This window comes from Oncorhynchus mykiss, chromosome 2 (genome assembly GCF_057628025.1).
Source record: "Oncorhynchus mykiss isolate SJ-2025 chromosome 2, ASM5762802v1, whole genome shotgun sequence".
In the NCBI taxonomy this organism is placed as follows: Eukaryota; Metazoa; Chordata; class Actinopteri; order Salmoniformes; family Salmonidae; genus Oncorhynchus; species Oncorhynchus mykiss.
In genome coordinates, this window is record NC_143023.1 from 2,252,501 (window position 1) to 2,275,000 (window position 22,500).

The 22,500-nt window shown below is 41.8% G+C and overlaps 2 protein-coding genes across 4 annotated transcripts in view; both read left to right on the forward strand.

Annotated features, from left to right (window-relative positions):
• Positions 1-22,500, forward strand: part of LOC110505038 (RNA-binding motif, single-stranded-interacting protein 3) — a 249,591-nt gene that overhangs the window by 221,299 nt on the left and 5,792 nt on the right. For all 3 annotated transcript variants that reach the window (XM_090215995.1, XM_090216001.1, XM_090215984.1), the window contains exon 10: positions 2,440-2,490. In XM_090215995.1, the coding sequence (XP_090072121.1) occupies positions 2,440-2,490 (51 nt within the window). The remainder of the gene's footprint in view (positions 1-2,439; positions 2,491-22,500) is intronic.
• LOC149984752 (zinc-binding protein A33-like) lies at positions 19,201-21,768 on the forward strand. Its single transcript, XM_090215968.1, has one exon. The coding sequence runs from the start codon at positions 19,521-19,523 to the stop codon at positions 21,057-21,059; it is 1,539 nt and encodes a 512-aa protein (XP_090072094.1). The 5' UTR covers positions 19,201-19,520; the 3' UTR covers positions 21,060-21,768.

The following is a 22,500-nucleotide window of genomic DNA, read 5'->3' on the forward strand; positions in this document are numbered from 1 at the left end:
GTTATAGAGATGGAGGGGTAGAGGGGTGGAGGGTTATAGAGATGGAGGGATGGAGGGATGGAGGGATGGATGGGTGGAGGGATGGAAGGATGGAGCGATGGAGGGGTGGAGGGGTGGAGGGATGGAGGGTTCTAGTGATGGAGGGGTGGAGGGATGGAGGGTTATAGAGATGGAGGGATGGAGGGATGGAGGGTTATAGAGATGGAGGGGTGGAGGGGTGGAGGGTTATAGTGATGGAGGGATGGAGGGGTGGAGGGTTATAGAGATGGAGGGGTGGAGGGGTGGAGGGTTATAGCGATGGAGGGGTGGAGGGTAATAGATATGGAGGGATGGAGGGGTGGAGGGTTATAGAGATGGAGGGGTGGAGGGTTATAGAGATGGAGGGTTATATTGATGGAGGGATGGAGGGGTGGAGGGTTATAGAGATGGAGGGGTGGAGGGGTGGAGGGTTATAGCGATGGAGGGGTGGAGAGGTGGAGGGTAATAGATATGGAGGGATGGAGGGGTGGAGGGTTATAGCGATGGAGGGGTGGAGGGATGGACGGATGGAGAGATGGAGGGGTGGAGGGATGGAGGGATGGAGGGTTATAGAGATGGAGGGATGGAGGGATGGAGGGATGGATGGGTGGAGGGATGGAAGGATGGAGAGATGGAGGGGTGAAGGGATGGAGGGATGGAGGGTTATAGTGATGGAGGGGTGGAGGGATGGAGGGTTAAAGAGATGGAGGGATGGAGGGTTATAGAGATGGAGGGGTGGAGGGGTGGAGGGTTATAGTGATGGAGGGATGGAGGGGTGGAGGGTTATAGAGATGGAGGGGTGGAGGGGTGGAGGGTTATAGAGATGGAGGGGTGGAGGGTTATAGTGATGGAGGGGTGGAGGGGTGGAGGGTTATAGAGATGGAGGGGTGGAGGGGTGGAGGGTTATAGTGATGGAGGGGTGGAAGTTTATAGAGATGGAGGGGTGGAGTGGTGGACGGATGGAGAGATGTAGGGGTGGAGGGATGGAGGGATGGAGGGTTATAGAGATGGAGGGATGGAGGGATGGACGGATGGAGAGATGGAGGGGTGGAGGGATGGAGGGATGGAGGGTTATAGAGATGGAGGGATGGAGGGATGGAGGGATGGATGGGTGGAGGGATGGAAGGATGGAGAGATGGAGGGGTGGAGGGATGGAGGGATGGAGGGTTATAGTGATGGAGGGGTGGAGGGATGGAGGGTTATAGAGATGGAGGGGTGGAGGGGTGGAGGATTATAGTGATGGAGGGATGGAGGGGTGGAGGGTTATAGAGATGGAGGGGTGGAGGGGTGGAGGGTTATAGAGATGGAGGGGTGGAGGGGTGGAGGGTTATAGTGATGGAGGGGTGGAGGGGTGGAGGGTTATAGAGATGGAGGGGTGGAGGGGTGGAGGGTTATAGTGATGGAGGGGTGGAGGGTTATAGAGATGGAGGGGTGGAGGGGTGGAGGGTTATAGAGATGGAGGGGTGGAGGGGTGGAGGGTTATAGTGATGGAGGGGTGGAGGGGTGGAGGGTTATAGAGATGGAGGGATGGAGGGGTGGAGGGGTGGAGGGTTATAGAGATGGAGGGGTGGAGGGATGGAGGGGTGGAGGGTTATAGAGATGGAGGGGTGGAGGGGTGGAGGGTTATAGAGATGGAGGGATGGAGGGGTGGAGGGGTGGAGGGTTATAGATATGGAGGGGTGGAGGGGTGGAGGGTTATAGTGATGAGGGATGGAGGGATGGAGGGGTGGAGGGTTATAGAGATGGAGGGGTGGAGGGGTGGAGGGTAATAGATATGGAGGGATGGAGGGGTGGAGGGTTATAGAGATGGAGGGATGGAGGGTTATAGTGATGGAGGGGTGGAGGGGTGGAGGGGTGGAGGGATGGAGGGATGGAGGGATGGAGGGGTGGAGGGTTATAGAGATGGAGGGGTGGAGGGGTGGAGGGTTATAGAGATGGAGGGGTGGAGGGGTGGAGGGTTATAGTGATGGAGGGGTGGAGGGTTATAGATATGGAGGGGTGAGGGGGTGGAGGGTTATAGTGATGGAGGGGTGGAGGGGTGGAGGGGTGGAGGGTTATAGTGATGGAGGGGTGGAGGGGTGGAGGGTTATAGTGATGGAGGGGTGGAGGGGTGGAGGGTTATAGAGATGGAGGGGTGGAGGGGTGGAGGGTTATAGTGATGGAGGGGTGGAGGGGTGGAGGGTTATAGCGATGGAGGGGTGGAGGGATGGACGGATGGAGAGATGGAGGGGTGGAGGGATGGAGGGATGGAGGGTTATAGAGATGGAGGGATGGAGGGATGGAGGGATGGAGAGGATGGATGGAGGGGTGGAGGGTTATAGAGATGGAGGGATGGAGGGATGGAGGGATGGAAGAGATGGAGGGAAGGAGAGTGTAATCAGAGGAGTTGAGGTACCAACCACCTAATATGTCTCTCCACAGGTCCAGAATACATCCTGGATGCCTCATCAACAGTATGTTATGCAACCTACCGTGAGTACAACCCAGCCATCGCAATAGTGTGCGTGTGTGTGTGTGTGTGCTTGCATGTGTCTGCGTGAGCTGAGTTACTTTATCTGTGTAAGTGTTTTCAAAGCCCATTGGACAGTCCCTCACATATTTCTCCTGAATGAGAGAACCTCAGAGGAGGACAGCTTGAGCTTTAGTACTGATGTAGTCAGCTGTAGTATTGATGTAGTTGATGTAGTATTGATGTAGTATTGATGTAGTCTGCTGTAGTACTGATGTAGTCAGCTGTAGTACTGATGTAGTCTGCTGTAGTACTGATGTAGTCTGCTGTAGTACTGTTGTAGTCAGCTGTAGTACTGATGTAGTCTGCTCTAGTACTGATGTAGTCTGCTGTAGTACTGATGTAGTCAGCTGTAGTATTGATCTAGTCTGCTGTAGTACTGATGTAGTCTGCTGTAGTATTGATCTAGTCTGCTGTAGTACTGATGTAGTACTGATGTAGTACTGATGTAGTCTGCTGTAGTACTGATGTAGTCTGCTGTAGTATTGTTGTAGTCAGCTGTAGTACTGATGTAGTCTGCTGTAGTACTGATGTAGTCTGCTGTAGTACTGATGTAGTCTGCTGTAGTATTGATCTAGTCTGCTGTAGTACTGATGTAGTACTGATGTAGTACTGATGTAGTCTGCTGTAGTACTGATGTAGTCTGCTGTAGTACTGTTGTAGTCAGCTGTAGTACTGATGTAGTCTGCTGTAGTATTGATGTAGTCTGATGTAGTACTGATGTAGTACTGATGTAGTCTGCTGTAGTATTGATGTAGTCTGCTGTAGTACTGATCTAGTCTGCTGTAGTATTGATGTAGTCTGCTGTAGTATTGATCTAGTCTGCTGTAGTACTGATGTAGTACTGATGTAGTCAGCTGTAGTACTGATGTAGTCTGCTGTAGTACTGATGTAGTCTGCTGTAGTACTGATGTAGTCTGCTGTAGTACTGATGTAGTCAGCTGTAGTACTGATGTAGTCTGCTGTAGTACTGATGTAGTCTGCTGTAGTACTGATGTAGTCTGCTGTAGTACTGTTGTAGTCAGCTGTAGTATTGATGTAGTCAGCTGTAGTACTGATGTAGTCTGCTGTAGTATTGATGTAGTCTGCTGTAGTATTGATGTAGTCAGCTGTAGTATTGATGTAGTCTGCTGTAGTATTGATGTAGTCAGCTGTAGTACTGATGTAGTCTGCTGTAGTACTGATGTAGTCTGCTGTAGTATTGATGTAGTCTGCTGTAGTATTGATGTAGTCTGCTGTAGTATTGATGTAGTCTGGAATAGTACTGATGTAGTCAGCTGTAGTACTGATGTAGTCAGCTGTAGTATTGATGTAGTCAACTGTAGTACTGATGTAGTCAGCTGTAGTACTGATGTAGTCAGCAGTAGTATTGATGTAGTCAGCTGTAGTATTGATGTAGTCTGCTGTAGTATTGATGTAGTCAGCTGTAGTATTGATGTAGTCTGCTGTAGTATTTATGTAGTCAGCTGTAGTATTGATGTAGTCAGCTGCAGTATTGATTCAGTCGGCGGTAGTATTGATGTAGTCAACTGTAGTATTGTTGTAGTCAACTGTATTACTGATGTAGTCTGCTGTAGTATTGATGTAGTCAGCTGTAGTACTGATGTAGTCAGCTGTAGTACTGATGTAGTCAGCTAGAGAGGTAGAGAGGGACTGGGCCCTACAGGTCTGGTAGAGAGGGTCTGGGCCCTACAGGTCTGGTAGAGAGCGTCTGGGCCCTACAGGTCTGGTAGAGAGGTAGAGAGTGTCTGGGCCCTACAGTTCTGGTAGAGAGTGACTGGGCCCTACAGGTCTGGTAGAGAGGGTCTGGGCCCTACAGGTCTGGTAGAGAGGGTCTGGGCCCTACAGGTCTGGTAGAGAGGTAGGGAGGGTCTGGGCCCTACAGGTCTGGTAGAGAGGCAGAGAGGGTCTGGGCCCTACAGGTCTGGTAGAGAGGTAGAGAGGGTCTGGGCCCTACAGGTCTGGTAGAGAGCGTCTGGGCCCTACAGGTCTGGGCCCTACATGTCTGGTAGAGAGGTAGAGAGGGTCTGGGCCCTACAGGTCTGGTAGAGAGGTAGAGAGGGTCTGGGCCCTACAGGTCTGGTAGAGAGCGTCTGGGCCCTACAGGTCTGGGCCCTACAGGTCTGGTTGAGAGGGTCTGGGCCCTACAGGTCTGGTAGAGAGGTAGAGAGGGTCTGGGCCCTACAGGTCTGGTAGAGAGGTAGAGAGGGTCTGGGCCCTACAGGTCTGGTAGAGAGCGTCTGGGCCCTACAGGTCTGGGCCCTACAGGTCTGGCAGAGAGGTAGAGAGGGTCTGGGCCCTACAGGTCTGGGCCCAACAGGTCTGGTAGAGAGGTAGAGAGGGACTGGGCCCTACAAGTCTGGTAGAGAGGGACTGGGCCCTACAGGTCTGGTAGAGAGGGACTGGGCCCTACAGGTCTGGTAGAGAGCGTCTGGGCTCTGTTTCTTGTCTGTCCCCACACGTCCCTGGCCCTCTCACAGCAGCTCTACAGCTCACACACACTACACAGTACATAGCACAGTACCTACATAGCACAGTACCCATATAGCACAGTATCTACATAGCACAGAACCTACATAGTACAGTACCTACATAGCACAGTATCTACATAGCACAGTACCTACATAGTACAGTACCTACATAGCACAGTATCTACATAGCACAGTACCTACATAGTACAGTACCTACATAGCACAGTGTCTACATAGCACAGAACCTACACAACAGTACCTACATACCACAGTATCTACATATCACAGTACCTACATAGCACAGTACCTACATATCACAGTATCTACATAGCACAGTACCTACATAGGTCAGTACCTACATAATACAGTACCAACATGGTATAGTACCTACATAGTACAGTACCTACATAGCACAGTACCTACATAGCACAGTACCTACATATCACAGTACCTACATAGCACAGTACCTACATAGCAGAGTATCTACATAGGTCAGTACCTACATAGCACAGTACCTACATAGTACAGTACCTACATAGCACAGTACCTACATAGCACAGAACCTACATAGTACAGTACCTACATAGCACAGTACCTACATAGCACAGTTCCTACATAGCACAGTATCTACATAGTACGGTATCTACATAGCACAGTATCTACATAGTACAGTATCTACATAGCACAGTATCTACATAGTACAATATCTACATAGTGCACTAGCTACATAGCACAGTACCTACATAGCACAGTACCTACATAGCACAGTACCTACATAGCACAGTATCTACATAGTGCACTACCTACATAGCACACTACCTACAGTGTACAGTACCTACATAGAACAGTACCTACATAGCACAGTACCTACATAGCACAGTACCTACATAGCACAGTACCTACAGAGTACAGTACCTACATAGCACAGTACATACATAGCACAGTACCTACATAGCACAGTACCTACATAGCACAGTACCTACATAGCACAGTACCTACATAGCACAGTACCTACATAGCACAGTACCTACATAGCACAATACCTACATAGCACAGTACCTACATAGCACAGTACCTACATAGCACAGTACCTACATAGCACAGTACGTATATAGTACAGTACCTACATAGCACAATACCTACATAACACAGTACCTACATAGCACAGTACCTACAGAGTACAGTACCTACATAGCACAGTACATACATAGCACAGTACCTACATAGCACAGTACCTACATAGCACAGTACCTACATAGCACAGTACCTACATAGCACAGTACCTACATAGCACAGTACCTACATAGCACAGTACCTACATAGCACAATACCTACATAGTACAGTACCTACATAGCACAGTACCTACATAGCACAATACCTACATAGTACAGTACCTACATAGCACAATACCTACATAGTACAGTACCTACATAATATGGGACGGACACACACACCCGGAGGCCTGGAATCCAGACCAGCTCACACAGCCCACCATCCGATTACCTCCCAGCTTCACAGAGACAGAACCAAATTCCTTATTTGAATTGGCCAGAGGCAGAGTATTGAAGCTGGGGTCATTGTATCCTGTTAAGGGACAGAGAAGGAGACAGAGAGACAGAGAGAGAGAGAGACACAGAGATAGAGAGAAAAATAGGAGAGAGAGAGAGAAAGAAATAGGAGAGAGAGAAAAATAGGAGAGAGAGAAAGAGAGATAAATGGGAGAGAGAAAGAAATAGAAGGCTAGAGAGAGAAATATGAGAGAGAGAGAGATAAATAGGAGAGAGAAAGAAATAGAAGGAGAGAGAGAGGGAGAGAGAGAGAGAAATAGGAGAGAGAAATAGGAGAAAGAGAGAGAGAGAAATAGGAGAGAGAGAGAGAGAAATAAGAGAGAGAGAGAAATAGAAGGAGAGAAAAATAAAGAGAGAAGTAGAATAGGTATGTAGTGATGGAGGGAGGTGCAGAAATCTGTCTTCATGTCTCTAATTGATTTTCCAGAGCGGTGTTCGATATTTTTTGCGCGAGGGAGATGATGCTATTCTGTGAATGTGTTTTCAACTAAACCCTTCTGTCAGATTGGCAGCCCACTAGATCAGACCTTGTCTATATCAGCCTGGGAAGAGGAGCATAGGAAGAGCCCACTAGATCAGACCTTGTCTATATCAGCCTGGGAAGAGGAGCATAGGAAGAGCCCACTAGATCAGACCTCGTCTACATCAGCCTGGGAAGAGGAGCAGAGGAAGAGCCCACTAGATTAGACCTTGTCTATATCAGCCTGGGAAGAGGAGCAGAGGAAGAGCACACTAGATCAGACCTTGTCTATATCAGCCTGGGAAGAGGAGCAGAGGAAGAGCTCACTAGATCAGACCTCGTCTATATCAGCCTGGGAAGAGGAGCAGAGGAAGAGCCCACTAGATCAGACCTCGTCTATATCAGCCTGTGAGCTGATCCCATAGTCTGTGTCGCAAATGGTACCCTGTTCCCTATATACTGCCCCATAGGCTCTGGTCAAAAGTAGTGCACTACATAGGGAATAGTCTGCTACTTGGGAGGGAGACATAGTCTTGTCGCTGCGTAGTGAAATCCCTGCAAGAAAACAAAGGCAGAGAAAAGACATTGGAATTAAAATGGCAAAAATAGTGATAGATACAGAGGGAGAGAGAGACACACTGAGATAGAGAAATATATATATATATATAGATACAGAGGGAGAGAGAGACACACTGAGATAGAGAAATATATATACATATATATATAGATACAGAGGGAGAGAGAGACACACTGAGATAGAGAAATATATATATATATAGATACAGAGGGAGAGAGAGACACACTGAGATAGAGAAATATATATATATATAGATACAGAGGGAGAGAGAGACACTGAGATAGAGAAATATATATATATATATATAGATACAGAGGGAGAGAGAGACACAATGAGATAGAGAAATATATATATATATATATATAGATACAGAGGGAGAGAGAGACACACTGAGATAGAGAAATATATATATATATATAGATACAGAGGGAGAGAGAGACACACTGAGATAGAGAAATATATATATATATTTATAGATACAGAGGGAGAGAGAGACACACTGAGATAGAGAAATATATATATATATATAGATACAGAGGGAGAGAGAGAGACACTGTGATAGAGAAATATATATATATACATAGATACAGAGGGAGAGAGAGAGACACTGTGATAGAGAAATATATATATATATATATATACAGAGGGAGAGAGAGACACACTGAGATAGAGAAATATATATATATATATAGATACAGAGGGAGAGAGAGACACACTGTGATAGAGAAATATATATATATATAGATACAGATACAGAGGGAGAGAGAGACACACTGTGATAGAGAAATATATATATATATATAGATACAGAGGGAGAGAGAGAGACACTGTGATAGAGAAATATATATATATATATATATATATATATATATATAGATACAGAGGGAGAGAGAGAGACACTGTGATAGAGAAATATATATATATATATATATATATATATATATATATATATAGATACAGAGGGAGAGAGAGAGACAGACAATGAGATAGAGAAATATATATATATATATATATAGATACAGAGGGAGAGAGAGAGACACTGTGATAGAGAAATATATATATATATATAGATACAGAGGGAGAGAGAGAGACAGACAATGAGATAGAGAAATATATATATATATATATATATAGATACAGAGGGAGAGAGAGAGACAGACAATGAGATAGAGAAATATATATATATATATATATAGATACAGAGGGAGAGAGAGAGACAGACAATGAGATAGAGAAATATATATATATAGATACAGAAGGAGAGAGACACTGAGATAGAGAAATATATATATATATATAGATACAGAGGGAGAGAGAGACACTGAGATAGAGAAATATATATATATATATATAGATACAGAGGGAGAGAGAGAGACACTGTGATAGAGAAATATATATATATATAGATACAGAGGGAGAGAGAGAGACAGACAATGAGATAGAGAAATATATATATATAGATACAGAAGGAGAGAGACACTGAGATAGAGAAATATATATATATATATATAGATACAGAGGGAGAGAGAGAGACACTGTGATAGAGAAATATATATATATATATATATATATATAGATACAGAGGGAGAGAGAGAGACAGACAATGAGTTAGAGAAATATATATATATATATAGATACAGAGGGAGAGAGAGAGAGAGACAGACAATGAGTTAGAGAAATATATATATATATATAGATACAGAGGGAGAGAGAGAGACAGACAATGAGTTAGAGAAATATATATATATATATAGATACAGAGGGAGAGAGAGAGACACTGAGATAGAGAAATATATATATATAGATAGATACAGAGGGAGAGAGAGACACACTGAGATAGAGAAATATATCTATATATAGATACAGAGGGAGAGAGACAGACACTGAGATAGAGAAATATATATCTATATATATAGATACAGAGGGAGAGAGAGACACAATGAGATAGAGAAATATATATCTATATATATAGATACAGAGGGAGAGAGAGACACAATGAGATAGAGAAATATATATCTATATATATAGATACAGAGGGAGAGAGAGACACAATGAGATAGAGAAATATATATATATATATATAGATACAGAGGGAGAGAGAGACACTGAGATAGAGAAATATATATCTATATATATAGATACAGAGGGAGAGAGAGACACAATGAGATAGAGAAATATATATATATATAGATACAGAGGGAGAGAGAGACACACTGAGATAGAGAAATATATATATATATATAGATACAGAGGGAGAGAGAGAGACACTGTGATAGAGAAATATATATACATATATATATAGATACAGAGGGAGAGAGAGAGACACTGAGATAGAGAAATATATATATATATAGATACAGAGGGAGAGAGAGACACTGTGATAGAGAAATATATATATATATATATATATATATAGAGGGAGAGAGAGACACACTGTGATAGAGAAATATATATATATATATATATATAGATAGATACAGAGAGAGAGAGACACACTGAGATAGAGAAATATATATATATATATAGATACAGAGGGAGAGAGAGACACACTGTGATAGAGAAATATATACATATATATAGATACAGAGGGAGAGAGAGACACACTGAGATAGAGAAATATATATATATAGATACAGAAGGAGAGAGACACTGAGATAGAGAAATATATATATATATATAGATACAGAGGGAGAGAGAGACACTGAGATAGAGAAATATATATATATATATATATAGATACAGAGGGAGAGAGAGAGACACTGTGATAGAGAAATATATATATATATAGATACAGAGGGAGAGAGAGAGACACTGTGATAGAGAAATATATATATATATAGATACAGAGGGAGAGAGAGAGACAGACAATGAGATAGAGAAATATATATATATAGATACAGAAGGAGAGAGACACTGAGATAGAGAAATATATATATATATATATAGATACAGAGGGAGAGAGAGAGACACTGTGATAGAGAAATATATATATATATATATATATATATATATAGATACAGAGGGAGAGAGAGAGACAGACAATGAGTTAGAGAAATATATATATATATATAGATACAGAGGGAGAGAGAGAGAGAGACAGACAATGAGTTAGAGAAATATATATATATATATAGATACAGAGGGAGAGAGAGAGACAGACAATGAGTTAGAGAAATATATATATATATATAGATACAGAGGGAGAGAGAGAGACACTGAGATAGAGAAATATATATATATAGATAGATACAGAGGGAGAGAGAGACACACTGAGATAGAGAAATATATCTATATATAGATACAGAGGGAGAGAGACAGACACTGAGATAGAGAAATATATATCTATATATATAGATACAGAGGGAGAGAGAGACACAATGAGATAGAGAAATATATATCTATATATATAGATACAGAGGGAGAGAGAGACACAATGAGATAGAGAAATATATATCTATATATATAGATACAGAGGGAGAGAGAGACACAATGAGATAGAGAAATATATATATATATATATAGATACAGAGGGAGAGAGAGACACTGAGATAGAGAAATATATATCTATATATATAGATACAGAGGGAGAGAGAGACACAATGAGATAGAGAAATATATATATATATAGATACAGAGGGAGAGAGAGACACACTGAGATAGAGAAATATATATATATATATAGATACAGAGGGAGAGAGAGAGACACTGTGATAGAGAAATATATATACATATATATATAGATACAGAGGGAGAGAGAGAGACACTGAGATAGAGAAATATATATATATATAGATACAGAGGGAGAGAGAGACACTGTGATAGAGAAATATATATATATATATATATATAGAGGGAGAGAGAGACACACTGTGATAGAGAAATATATATATATATATATATATAGATAGATACAGAGAGAGAGAGACACACTGAGATAGAGAAATATATATATATATATAGATACAGAGGGAGAGAGAGACACACTGTGATAGAGAAATATATACATATATATAGATACAGAGGGAGAGAGAGACACACTGAGATAGAGAAATATATATATATATATAGATACAGAGGGAGAGAGAGACACACTGAGATAGAGAAATATATATATATATATATAGATACAGAGGGAGAGAGAGAGACACTGAGATAGAGAAATATATATATATATATATAGATACAGAGGGAGAGAGAGACACACTGTGATAGAGAAATATATACATATATATAGATACAGAGGGAGAGAGAGACACACTGAGATAGAGAAATATATATATATATATATATAGATACAGAGGGAGAGAGAGAGACACTGTGATAGAGAAATATATATACATATATATATATATATATATATATATATAGATACAGAGGGAGAGAGACACTGAGATAGAGAAATATATATATATACATATAGATACAGAGGGAGAGAGAGAGACAGAGAGACACACTGAGATAGAGAAATATATATATATATATAGATACAGAGGGAGAGAGAGACACACTGAGATAGAGAAATATATATATATATATAGATACAGAGGGAGAGAGAGACACACTGAGATAGAGAAATATATATATATATATAGATACAGAGGGAGAGAGAGACACACTGAGATAGAGAAATATATATATATATATATATATATATAGATACAGAGGGAGAGAGAGAGACAGAGAGACACACTGAGATAGAGAAATATATATATATATATATAGAGAGAGAGGGAGAGGGACACTGAGATAGAGAAATATATATATATATATATAGATACAGAGGGAGAGAGAGAGACACTGTGATAGAGAAATATATATATATATATATAGATACAGAGGGAGAGAGAGACACACTGAGATAGAGAAATATATATATATATATATAGATACAGAGGGAGAGAGAGAGACACTGTGATAGAGAAATATATATATATATATATATAGATACAGAGGGAGAGAGAGAGACAGAGAGACACACTGAGATAGAGAAATATATATATATATATAGATACAGAGGGAGAGAGACACTGAGATAGAGAAATATATATATATATATAGATACAGAGGGAGAGAGAGAGACAGAGAGACACACTGAGATAGAGAAATATATATATATATATAGATACAGAGGGAGAGAGAGACACACTGAGATAGAGAAATATATATATATATATAGATACAGAGGGAGAGAGAGACACACTGAGATAGAGAAATATATATATATATATAGATACAGAGGGAGAGAGAGACACACTGAGATAGAGAAATATATATATATATATATATATAGATACAGAGGGAGAGAGAGACACACTGAGATAGAGAAATATATATATATATATATAGATACAGAGGGAGAGAGAGAGACAGAGAGACACACTGAGATAGAGAAATATATATATATATATATATAGATACAGAGGGAGAGAGAGAGACAGAGAGACACACTGAGATAGAGAAATATATATATATATATATATAGATACAGAGGGAGGGAGAGAGACACCCTGAGATAGAGAAATATATATATATATATATATATAGATACAGAGGGAGAGAGAGACACACTGAGATAGAGAAATATATATATATATATATAGATACAGAGGGAGAGAGAGAGACAGAGAGACACACTGAGATAGAGAAATATATATATATATATATATAGATACAGAGGGAGAGAGAGAGACAGAGAGACACACTGAGATAGAGAAATATATATATATATATAGATACAGAGGGAGAGAGAGACACACTGTGATAGAGAAATATATATATATATATAGATACAGAGGGAGAGAGAGAGACAATGAGATAGAGAAATATATATATATATACATATAGATACAGAGGGAGAGAGAGAGACAGAGAGACACACTGAGATAGAGAAATATATATATATATATAGATACAGAGGGAGAGAGAGAGACACACTGAGATAGAGAAATATATATATATATATAGATACAGAGGGAGAGAGAGAGACACTGTGATAGAGAAATATATATATATATATAGATACAGAGGGAGAGAGAGACACACTGAGATAGAGAAATATATATATATATATATATAGATACAGAGGGAGAGAGAGAGACAGAGAGACACACTGAGATAGAGAAATATATATATATATATAGAGAGAGAGGGAGAGGGACACTGAGATAGAGAAATATATATATATATATAGAGAGAGAGAGGGAGAGGGACACTGAGATAGAGAAATATATATATATATAGATACAGAGGGAGAGAGAGACACCCTGAGATAGAGAAATATATATATATATATATATAGATACAGAGGGAGAGAGAGAGACAGAGAGACACACTGAGATAGAGAAATATATATATATATATATAGAGAGAGAGGGAGAGGGACACTGAGATAGAGAAATATATATATATATATATAGATACAGAGGGAGAGAGAGACACACTGAGATAGAGAAATATATATATATATATATAGATACAGAGGGAGAGAGAGACACACTGAGATAGAGAAATATATATATATATATAGATACAGAGGGAGAGAGAGACACAATGAGATAGAGAAATATATATCTATATATATATATATATAGATACAGAGGGAGAGAGACACTGAGATAGAGAAATATATATATATATATAGAGAGAGAGGGAGAGAGACACTGTGATAGAGAAATATATATATATATATAGATACAGAGGGAGAGAGAGAGACAGAGAGACACACTGAGATAGAGAAATATATATATATATATAGATACAGAGGGAGAGAGAGAGAGAGACAGAGAGACACACTGAGATAGAGAAATATATATATATATATAGATACAGAGGGAGAGAGAGACACACTGAGATAGAGATATATATATAGATATATATAGATACAGAGGGAGAGAGAGAGGTGCTACTATGCAATTATCTAGTGTCCACTTACCTCAGTGTCTCCCTCCTGCTGGTTAACAGAGATCACCTTGTTATCTAGTGTCCACTAACCTCAGTGTCTGCTGCTATAGCTGGTTTACAGAGATCACCTTGTAATCTAGTGTCCACTCACCTCAGTGTCTGCTGCTATAGCTGGTTTACAGAGATCACCTTGTTATCTAGTGTCCACTCACCTCAGTGTCTCCCTCCTGCTGGTTTACAGAGATCACCTTGTTATCTAGTGTCCACTAACCTCAGTGTCTCCCTCCTGCTGGTTTACAGAGATCACCTTGTTATCTAGTGTCCACTAACCTCAGTGTCTGCTGCTATAGCTGGTTAACAGAGATCACCTTGTTATCTAGTGTCCACTAACCTCAGTGTCTGCTGTTATAGCTGGTTAACAGAGATCACCTTGTTATCTAGTGTCCTCTCACCTCAGTGTCTCCCTCCTGCTGGTTTATAGAGATCACCTTGTTATCTAGTGTCCACTAACCTCAGTGTCTGCTGCTATAGCTGGTTAACAGAGATCACCTTGTTATCTAGTGTCCACTAACCTCAGTGTCTGCTGTTATAGCTGGTTAACAGAGATCACCTTGTTGTCTAGTGTCCACTCACCTCAGTGTCTGCTGTTATAGCTGGTTAACAGAGATCACCTTGTTATCTAGTGTCCACTAACCTCAGTGTCTGGTGTTATAGCTGGTTAACAGAGATCACCTTGTTATCTAGTGTCCTCTCACCTCAGTGTCTCCCTCCTGCTGGTTAACAGAGATCACCTTGTTATCTAGTGTCCACTTACCTCAGTGTCTGCTGCTATAGCTGGTTTACAGAGATCACCTTGTTATCTAGTGTCCACTAACCTCAGTGTCTCCCTCCTGCTGATTTACAGAGATCACCTTGTTATCTAGTGTCCACTCACCTCAGTGTCTCCCTCCTGCTGGTTAACAGAGATCACCTTGTTATCTAGTGTCCACTTACCTCAGTGTCTGCTGCTATAGCTGGTTTATAGAGATCACCTTGTTATCTAGTGTCCACTTACCTCAGTGTCTCCCTCCTGCTGCTATAGCTGGTTTACAGAGATCACCTTGTTATCTAGTGTCCACTCACCTCAGTGTCTGCTGCTATAGCTGGTTTATAGAGATCACCTTGTTATCTAGTGTCCACTTACCTCAGTGTCTCCCTCCTGCTGGTTAACAGAGATCACCTTGTTATCTAGTGTCCACTCACCTCAGTGTCTGCTGCTATAGCTGGTTTATAGAGATCACCTTGTTATCTAGTGTCCACTTACCTCAGTGTCTGCTGTTATAGCTGGTTAACAGAGATCACCTTGTTATCTAGTGTCCACTCACCTCAGTGTCTGCTGCTATAGCTGGTTTATAGAGATCACCTTGTTATCTAGTGTCCACTTACCTCAGTGTCTGCTGTTATAGCTGGTTTATAGAGATCACCTTGTTATCTAGTGTCCACTTACCTCAGTGTCTGCTGTTATAGCTGGTTAACAGAGATCACCTTGTTATCTAGTGTCCACTAACCTCAGTGTCTGCTGTTATAGCTGGTTTATAGAGATCACCTTGTTATCTAGTGTCCACTTACCTCAGTGTCTGCTGTTATAGCTGGTTTACAGAGATCAGCAGACATTAGCAGCAGGTTAGGGATCTCTGAGCTTCTCCTCTTTGTCTGACTGGAGCTACTGAACTGTAGCGGTCTGGACTACGTCCTAAATGGCACAATATATTCTGTATTCCATCCCTACATTCTGTATTCCATCCCTACAATCTGTATTCCATCCCTACATTCTGTATTCCATCCCTACATTCTGTATTCCATCCCTACATTCTGTATTCCATCCCTACATTCTGTATTCCATCCCTACATTCTGTATTCCATCCCTACATTCTGTATTCCATCCCTACATTCTGTATTCCATCCCTACAATCTGTATTCCATCCCTACATTCTGTATTCCATCCCTACATTCTGTATTCCATCCCTACATTCTGTATTCCATCCCTACATTCTGTATTCCATCCCTACATTCTGTATTCCATCCCTACATTCTGTATTTCATCCCTACATTCTGTATTCCATCCCTACATTCGGTATTCCATCCCTACATTCTGTATTCCATCCCTACATTCTGTATTTCATCCCTACATTCTGTATTCCATCCCCACACTCTGAATTCCATCCCTATATTCTGCATTCCATCCCTACATTCTGTATTCCATCCCTACATTCTGTATTCCATCCCTACATTCTGTATTCCATCCCTACATTCTGTATTCCATCCCTACATTCTGTATTGCATCCCTACATTCTGTATTCCATCCCTACATTCATTCTGTATTCCATCCCTACATTCTGTATTCCATCCCTACATTCTGCATTCCATCCCTACATTCTGTATTCCATCCCTACATTCTGTATTCTATCCCAACATTCTGTAATCCGTCCCTACGTTCCCTATGGGCCCTGGTCAAAAGTAGTGCACTATATAGGGAACAGAGTCCCATTTGGGCGGTGCATCCTGAGATCTTTCTTAAAAAGTCCTTCAGCCACTATGGTCCTGGCCTGGTGGGACTTCCTTCAGCCACTATGATCCTGGCCTGGTGGGACTTCCTTCAGCCACTATGATCCTGGCCTGGTGAGACCTCCTTCAGCCACTATGATCCTGGCCTGGTGGGACTTCCTTCAGCCACTATGATCCTGGCCTGGTGAGACTTCCTTCAGCCACTATGATCCTGGCCTGGTGGGACTTCCTTCAGCCACTATGATCCTGGCCTGGTGAGACTTCCTTCAGCCACTATGATCCTGGCCTGGTGAGACCTCCTTCAGCCACTCTGGTCCTGGCCTGGTGGGACTTCCTCTGGTCTTGATATGTGATCTACCTCTAGACTTGGTGTCATGTGATCTACCTCTGGTCTAGGTGTCATGTGATCTACCTCTGGTCTAGGTGTCATGTGATCTACCTCTGGTCTAGGTGTCATGTGATCTACCTCTGGTCTAGGTGTCATGTGATCTACCTCTGGTCTAGGTGTCATGTGATCTACCTCTGGTCTAGGTGTCATGTGATCTACCTCTGGTCTAGGTGTCATGTGATCTACCTCTGGTCTAGGTGTCATGTGATCTACCTCTGGTCTTGGTGTCGTGTGTAATATTCTCTATTTCTCTCTCTCACACACACACACACACACACACTCACACACACACTCACACACACACACACACACACACACACACACACACACATACCCCCACACACACACGCACACATACCCACACACACACACGCACACATACACACACACACACACACATACCCACACACACACACACACACACATACCCATACACAAACACACACATACCCATACACAAACACACACACACACACACACACACACACACCTAACCCTAAACAATAACCCTTAAAATAACCCTTACCCTAACCTATAACCCTGAACCTAATCACTAACCCTAAACAATAACCCTTAAAATAACTTTTACCCTAACCTATAACCCTAAACCTTACCCTAACCTGTAACCCTGAACCTAACCCCTAACCCTAAACAATAACCCTTAAAATAACTTTTACCCTAACCTATAACCCTAAACCTTACCCTAACCTATAACCCTAAACCTTACCCTAACCTGTAACCCTGAACCTAACCCCTAACCCTAAACAATAACCCTTAAAATAACTTTTACCCTAACCTATAACCCTAAACCTTACCCTAACCTATAACCCTAAACCTTACCCTAACCTATAACCCTAAACCTAACCCCTAACCCTAAACAATAACCCTTAAAATAACCCTTACCCTAACTTATAACCCAAAACCTTACCCTAACCTATAACCCTAAACCTAACCCCTAACCCTAAACAATAACCCTTAAAATAACCCTTAACCTAACCTATAACCCTAAACCTTACCCTAACCTGTAACCCTGAACCTAACCCCTAACCCTAAACAATAACCCTTAAAATAACTTTTACCCTAACCTATAACCCTAAACCTTACCCTAACCTATAACCCTAAACCTTACCCTAACCTGTAACCCTGAACCTTACCCTAACCTGTAACCCTAAACCTAACCCCTAACCCTAAACAATAACCCTTAAAATAACCCTTACCCTAACCTATAACCCTAAACCTTACCCTAACCTATAACCCTAACCCTAACCCCTAACCTTTTACCCGAACCCTAATTCTAATCCAAACCCCTAAACTTAAAAAAGTCTTTAAGTCCTGGGGACTTAAAAAACGGCCCCCAGGAGAGAGCATATGTTCCTTGTTTTACCTTACTTGTGGGGACGTCCTGAGGCTTTTAGGTCCCCACAAGGATAGGAGAACCAAGCCACCCACATTACTGTGGTGTCAACAGGGAGTTACTGTTTGTTGTTGTCACTAGTACCAACAGAGGTGTGATCATTCCCTGTATGTTTTGAGCTGACCGATACCATTAAAAATAAACTTAAAGTCATTATATATAACAGCTATTACATTCCAATCGTTCTCCTATAGTTACACCACTACACAAGTTCAACCAATCGTTCTCCTGCGTTTATAAAAGGCTCCTTGATAACCAAAAGGTAACTGACATCAAACGTCATCGCTGATTGGCTGATCAGGGTTTTCGTTGGCGTCAACTGAAACACACAACTTACCTGTCTAACCACTTTTGGTTGTCTGTAAACTCTGAGGGCCGAGCTCAGTACAGCTCACTACTGTTAACCGTTGAGCTCTACGGTGTTCCACTCAGGTGGACCCCACAACGATTTAATTTGGATTCATGTGGGTAAGACCCGAGAGATATTAGAAGGACATACCATCGTCAGAACTGTCATCTCCAAGTGCAGCTTCACCTTTTTTTGGAGGGGGGGTGGGGGGTGGATTTGGGACTGTATTTGAGTGGATTACTTTCCCTTTGTAAAGTGGAAGCTGTGGAGAGTAAAGTACAGAAGCTGTTACAGAACGAGGAGAGGCAGCGGTGTGAGATAATGGCATCCGGATCATCTCTACCAGAGGACAGGTTCTCCTGTCCCATCTGCTGTGACATCTTCAGGGATCCTGTCGTCCTGGCATGTGGCCACAGCTTCTGTGAAGTCTGTCAGCAGGAATACTGGGCAGATAAGAAACCTTGGAAATGTCCAGTTTGTAGGAGAAGATTTCCCGTAGCTATGACTCAACCTCCTCGTAACTTGGCGTTAAATGACGCGTGTGAGGCCTTCTTACAGGAGAGAAGGCAGAGAGCTTCCGCTGGGTCTGAGATACAGGACGGGAGTCAGAGAGCTTCATCTGGGTCTGAGATTCAGGACGGGAGTCAGAGAGCTTCATCTGGCTCTGAGATACAGGACGGCAGTCAGAGAGCTTCATCTGGGTCGGAGGTGCTCTGCAGTCTGCACGGTGAGAAATTCAAACTCTTCTGTCTGAAGGACAAACAGCCCGTCTGCTTGGTGTGTCGAGATTCAAAAGTACATAAATCTCACGACTGTGTCCCCGTAGACGAGGTTGTCCAGGACCTTAAGGAGGAACTCCACACCGCCCTGAAGCCTTTACAGAAGAACCTAGAGGTCTTTAACAACGTTAAACTAGCCTGTGATAAAACAGCAGAACACATGAAGAGTCAGGTCCAGCACACAGAGAAACAGATTAGGAAAGAGTTTGAGAAGCTTCACCAGTTTCTACGAGATGAAGAGGCAGCCAGGATAGCTGCACTGAGGGAGGAAGAGGAGCAGAAGAGTCAGATGATGAGGAAGAAGATTGACGAGATGAGCAGAAAGATATCATACCTTTCAGATGCAATCAGAACCATAGAGGAGGAGCTGAAAGATGAAGACATCTCATTCCTGCAGAACTTCAGGACCACAAAGGAAAGATCCCAGTACACACTGTTGGATCCACAGCTGGTCTCAGGAGTTCTGATAGACAAGGCCAAACACCTGGGCAACCTGCAGTTCAGAGTCTGGGAGAAGATACTGGGGATCCTCAAATACACTCCTGTGATTCTGGACCCAAACACTGCACATCCCAGTCTCTCTCTGACTGATGATCTGACCAGTGTGAGAAGACCAGGCACGTCCCAGCAGTTCGTTAACAACCCAGAGCGATTTATGAGGTACACAAATGTTCTTGGCTCCGAGGGGTTCAGCTCAGGAATACACAGCTGGGAGCTGGAGGTGGGGGACCATCCTGACTGGGTTTTGGGCGTGGCTAAAGAGTCCATTGACAGGAAGCGGGAGCGTGATGCGACACCAAAGAATGGAATGTGGTGTATATCGCAGCACGGTGGGAAGTACATAGGGGGAGGAGGTGACATCATCGCTCTGAAGAGGAGACCCCAGAGGATCAGAGTGCAGCTGGACTACAACAGAGGGGAGGTGTACTTCTACGACCCCAAATACATGACACCTATCTACACTCTTAAAGTCAGATCTACTGAGAGACTGTTCCCATACTTTAATATTGGGAATGTGGCTAACGGCAACAACCCTGGTATTCAGATCTGCCAATCCAAAGTGTCTCTGAAAGTGAAGTAATCCCTGTGTGTGTGTGTGTGTGTGTGTGTGTGTGTGTGTGTGTGTGTGTGTGTGTGTGTGTGTGTGTGTGTGTGTGTGTGTGTGTGTGTGTGTGTGCGCGTGTGCGTGTAAAACATGTGTCAGTTCAGTGGACATTATCAGGAGGTCATTTTGGGGGTTAAGATAATACACACATCGTTTTTAGAAACTACAGGACTGAAATATCCCTACGCTATGTGCTTCCCTTTTAATTAAGAATCAATAAGAATACATTGTTTAAGAATCAATAAAAAATACATTCTATAAGAATCAATTAATAATACATTCTATAAGAATCAATTAATAATCAATTGTTTAAGAATCAATTAAGAATCAATTGTTTAAGAATCCATTAAGAATACATTCTATAAGAATCCATTAATAATCAATTGTTTAAGAATCAATTAAGAATCAATTGTTTAAGAATCAATTAATAATACATTCTATAAGAATCAATTAAGAATACATTGTTTAAGAATCAATTCAAATACATTCTATAAGAATCAATTAAGAATACATTCTATAAGAATCAATTATCAAGGGTGAATCATGGTTGTTATTCTTACAAGAGGAGTGTGCTGTATTGGGAAAATCTCCCCATAAGAAAAGTTATTTGTTTCAAATGCAATGCATTTTGTTATGTGAAAAACGGTATATTTTTTCTGATTAAAAATAAACTTACTGTAAAACTGTCTAATCTCATGTGGTGACTACTTCGTGATCTGAATAAGAGTTCTGTCAGATCAGGCTGACCTTAGCTGTCAGTAGTGTTGACCTGTCAGTAGTGTTGACCTGTCAGTAGTGTTGACCTGTCAGTACTGATAGACCTGTCAGTAGTGTTGACCTGTCAGTAGTGTTGACCTGTCAGTAGTGTTGACCTGTCAGTTCTGTTGACCTGTCAGTAGTGTTGACCTGTCAGTAGTATTGACCTGTCAGTAGTGTTGACCTGTCAGTAGTGTTGACCTGTCAGTAGTGTTGACCTGTCAGTAGTGTTAGACCTGTCAGTAGTGTTGACCTGTCAGTAGTGTTGACCTGTCTGTAGTGTTAGACCTGTCAGTAGTGTTAGACCTGTCAGTAGTGTTGACCTGTCAGTAGTGTTAGACCTGTCAGTTGTGTTAGACCTGTCAGTAGTGTTGACCTGTCAGTAGTGTTAGACCTGTCAGTAGTGTTAGACCTGTCAGTAGTGTTGACCTGTCAGTAGTGTTGACCTGTCAGTAGTGTTGACCTGTCAGTAGTGTTAGATCTAAAAGGAGTCCATCTGATGTGTGTGTGTAAAATGTAAATGTGTCATCTCATTTAGACAGTTTTAATGCAGTATCTCATGATATTTCTAAGAACATATTTTCATCAGCATCTCCTCTCTCTCTCTCTCTCTCTCTCTCTCTCTCTCACTCTCCCACTTCTCCCTCTCTTTTTCTCTCAC

Coding starts and splice junctions, on each gene's coding strand:
- LOC149984752 (XM_090215968.1), top strand. CDS start 19,521: ATGGCATCCGGATCATCTCTACCAGAGGACAGGTTCTCCTGTCCCATC.